Source organism: Loa loa (assembly GCF_000183805.2).
Source record: "Loa loa unplaced genomic scaffold supercont3.13, whole genome shotgun sequence".
Taxonomy (NCBI): domain Eukaryota; kingdom Metazoa; phylum Nematoda; class Chromadorea; order Rhabditida; family Onchocercidae; genus Loa; species Loa loa.
The window spans coordinates 329,444-333,789 of record NW_018108193.1 but is presented as its reverse complement, the minus strand read 5'-3'; the positions used below and the strand labels follow the sequence as shown (position 1 = coordinate 333,789).

General features: G+C 27.0%; 1 protein-coding gene across 1 annotated transcript in view; it reads right to left on the bottom strand.

Annotated features, from left to right (window-relative positions):
• The window catches only part of LOAG_16692 (hypothetical protein), a gene marked incomplete at both ends in the record, with an annotated part of 1,786 nt that extends 1,526 nt beyond the window's left edge, over positions 1–260 (bottom strand). Inside the window, one exon of the mRNA XM_020449344.1 lies at positions 5–260. Within this exon, the coding sequence (XP_020307153.1) occupies positions 5–260 (256 nt within the window). The remainder of the gene's footprint in view (positions 1–4) is intronic.
• Between the last annotated feature and the right edge of the window lie 4,086 nt (positions 261–4,346).

Sequence of the window (4,346 nt, the reverse complement as noted above, 5' to 3'; positions counted from 1 at the left end):
GGACATGATGATGATGAATGAATATGTCGGGATAATGATGAAAATGATGATGATGATGATAATGATGAATATGTCGGGACAATGATGATGATGATGAATATGTCGGGATAATGATGAAAATGATGATGATGATGATAATGATGAATATGTCGGGATAATGATGAAAATGATGATGATGATGATGATGATAACGAAGAAGCATTTGGACTTATTTCCTCTTTTACTAAGTTTGAAGAAGTATTATTGTGAAGTAAACACATATATCAAAATATAATATATAATATATATAGTATATAAAATAGGAAATGAAATTGACAATGATGCTTTCATTGCTTGCATGAAAGGGAATGAATGCTATTAATCGATTGTTTTTGCTCCTTTCATTTTTTGAATTTGTAATGATCGAAATGAGCTGAAAGAGAAGAAAATTGGAAATGGATGCGTATGAAAAGAAATGAATGAAACTTATGGGAGTTAAACTGTGGTGCTTTGGATTAAAATATTTGAATTAAAAAATTGAATTAAAAGAAAGGTTTCATTTGAAAGTTTGGCTGAATTTGATTTAATCGAAATAGAATTAACTAATTTGGAATATTTGATTCGTGATGAAAAAGGAGTTTGAAATATTTATATGAAAGATGAGACGAATTTTCTATTCCGAACAAGCAAAATTTCGGGAAAAAAACATGAATCATTATTTGGCAATTATCTGCTGCCAAATAAATTTGCATTTTGATTTTCGGATAGTTTATTTCATTTGGTAAGCAACTTTTTCGATTTGAAATTGAAAATAAAGAAGCAGAAAGACTTGAACTAATTACCGATTATCCGTCTGAGATACCTTCTGTTCAATTTGCATCTTATCAAGAAGTTCCAAAGGTATGAAAGCGCTAAATATATTCAATGCAAAGTTTTCTTCGGTGAAAAGAAACGAATAGTCTATCCAACAGGTAGTTGGATGTTAGTTTAAGAGAGGAAAAAATGTTCATTTTAAAATATTTCAGCAAAAGAATGGCTTTTTGTAAATTTTAAAAGGCATTAGCAATGAAAACTAATTGAAATAATGGTAATCTTTCAAATTGCTAAGCATTGAGCTTGCTGTGTCTGCTTTTAAGTAATTTATTATTTTGATAGAAAGCCTAGACTCTCACTCTTCTTATCTCTTCACCACATCTGTTAAATGCTATCACTTTTTCGAACTAACATAATGTAATCATTTCAGCTTCCTACCAAAATTTCATTCTAATGAGAGGAATAATTTGCATAAGTTATGCAATAATATTGCATGAAATAAGGTAAATTTTAATCATTTTTCAAGTAAATAAGACACTAAACATCATTAAAGTGTAAAATAAGGAATGGTATAATAGCAGAATTTATTTTTCATTAGAAAACATCATTTGATTGATTGCACCAAATGTAGTGAAAGTGGAAAGACTGATTGTGTAGGAAAGAGAACGCAACATATTTCGAACTGAAAAGGAATTTGAAATGATAATAACCGAACCAAACGCAGGTACTGTTTGTTTTCAACTCAAATGAGGGAATAAAAAAAAAGAAAGAAGAGATTGAAATTGGAAGAAAAATGGAGTAAACATATCTGCGTTCGAATGATAAAAATGATAAAAAAAAAACGAAAATGATATGATAAAAAATATCACTACAGGGAAATGACAATGTTTGAATTACAAATTTCAGACTTGAAAATGAATCATTTGAAATAGAAGAACTGAAATTATCGATTGTTGAAATATTTCATTTGGAGTAATTAAATAACTAATTTATGACGATAGAAATCAATAAAATAATTTTTAAAGATAGAAAGTTGGAAAGAGTTGAAAATTTTGAACAATATCAATTTTTATACCTTTTTTTGGAAAAATAAATTAAATGCAGATATTTATGATAAAAAATAAAATATGCATTGTGAAAAAGAAAAGGAATGCTTTAACTAATTTTAAATTTCAAATTTTAGATAAGGCGGAAAAAGGACGGTGGGAAGTAATTTTTATTACATTTCAACAAATGCCAATAAATTCAAACCAAAGTATAAAAGGTCAAATTAATAATGCTTGCTAATGAGGTTAATTGCTCCATAGAATTAGTAGCTACATGCAATTGTCAAAAACATGTTTTCATAGGTGGAAAGAATTGAAAAAAATGTAACAAGCAAACGAGCCAAATTTTTTCAAACACAAAAATTCTTTTCCAAAAATAAAATGAAAAAAGAAAGAAAGTTGGAATGTGAGAAGCGTACTTCATTTACTTAATCTATCTTTTCATTGGATTTAGATGTATCGACCGTGCTATTTCGCTCTTTAGATATTCGTTTACTTTTGTTCTCTTTGCTTTTTTTCTCTCTTGACATTCCTTCTTTTTTTTTTTCATTCTGAAATAATTGAAATTCCGTTGTTGCTGGTTGTTTGGATAAAAAGGAATGATTGGTTGGATAGGTGAGATGAGGAAAAAGAAGAAAATATGGGAAGATTAACAAAATGTTAATGGCCTAACCAAACACATAAGCAATGATAAATCACCACCACAGGCCTAATCAACCTAGTCACATAAATGACAACAATAACAGACAAGAGCAATATTCTCTCCTAAATGGTGATTTTAGCGTAGAGTTTGAATTTTAAATCATTAAAAGATTGCATTAAATTGATTTGATCAGATCAAGTTAACATAGTGAAAGGTGTTTAAAAAATAGTAATTTGATTCATTTTAATCGAATTTAATTCAATTTCAAAATGTTTCATTTCATTTCATTTGAATTAGTTTTTTTAAAAAAAAGAATTTTCTGTTTCATATTATTGGAATATTTGCTGGTATATTTCCTACATATTGTAACAAATGTTCATTCATTCAACAATGAATTTTAACAGCGAAATAAAAGAATCTAACTGGAAGCGAAAAAAAAAATTTGACATATCGGTTTGAAAATCGTAGACAAACAACAATTTTTAAAATTTGAAGACAATGAAAAATTTTTGAACTTTAAAAAATTTATGTTAAATAAATGGATGAACATTTTAAAACTCTCTTATTAACTGAATGAAAAGAAAATGGAAGCTGAAATGATTATGCTTGAATAACCTAATCATCATGCTTTATCTGGTCATATTTTTTTTAAAGCTGATCATGATGCTTAATCTGGTCATATTGTTTATTCAACCTTATCATGATACTTTTTTCTTAATATTTCAATTTGAAAGTATGATTTTTAAAATGAAATGTAAACCTAAATTAAAAAGAAAAACACACTTCAACTTATCATTTGGTGTGCTACACCTGATATAATAATAATTTTCAAATGAAATTTTAAAGAAAAATGAAGAAAATGAAAAGGAAATAAATGATTTAGAAGAAATGTCAGTTTGGAAATGCTTGTAGAACTCTTAATGGTTTCCTCAATTGCAATAGTTTTTCTAATTTGTTTTATCAAAAACAACCATTGGCATATGAAAACATTTTACAATTCTAGAAGTGAAAAATTTCTCAAAATTTTGCACAGAAACATTTGAAATTAAAAAAATATGAAAGAATTTAATAAGGCAATAAGGATTGTTCCTCCATTTTGTGGCATCAACTTTCATTTCTTTCTTCAAAATGTTACTCAATTTCAAATTATTAATCCATACTTCCTTCTTATTTAGAATAAACATATGGCTATACTGATATACTGATAAGAATCTGTTATTACTGTTATCAAATTCGAATGAAATACATTAAAGGAAGGAATGATCACATAAATTGAACCAAAACTTCCTCCTTTATTATTAAACTATGCAATAAAAAGGAAAGAAAAATATGGTAAAGAGTGATATCAGTTAATGAATGGTATAATTTAAAAAAGAAGAAAAAAAACCGAGTGAAATAGTTGTATGAACAGATACTTGACATTATCAATTTATTTTCGCATTCCATCCAACTAATAACAACTGATCTGGCCTTTTTGTATTAGCTTTACTTTACTCAACATTATTACAGTGTTTGTTATTATTATTTATTTACTCATTTATTTATTTATTTGTTTGTTCACTTTTATTATTTATCATTATTATTATTATTATTATTATTATCTTTTCTGTTATATACATGTGGATATATATGGATTGATTGCTTTGTTCACAATCGGTTTAAATCGGTTTGACTAGGAACAGTTGATTGATTGATAAGGATTGTAAGGAGTGAAGGCATTGATTGGGGATATTGCGACTTGAAGAGATTCTCAATCAACTTTACCTTCACTATCATTATCAACACTATTACCATTATCATTATTATCAAAAGATAGGCTAAAGGAGAATTTTAGTTGGAATGTAAATCATTCTTTCTATTTGCTC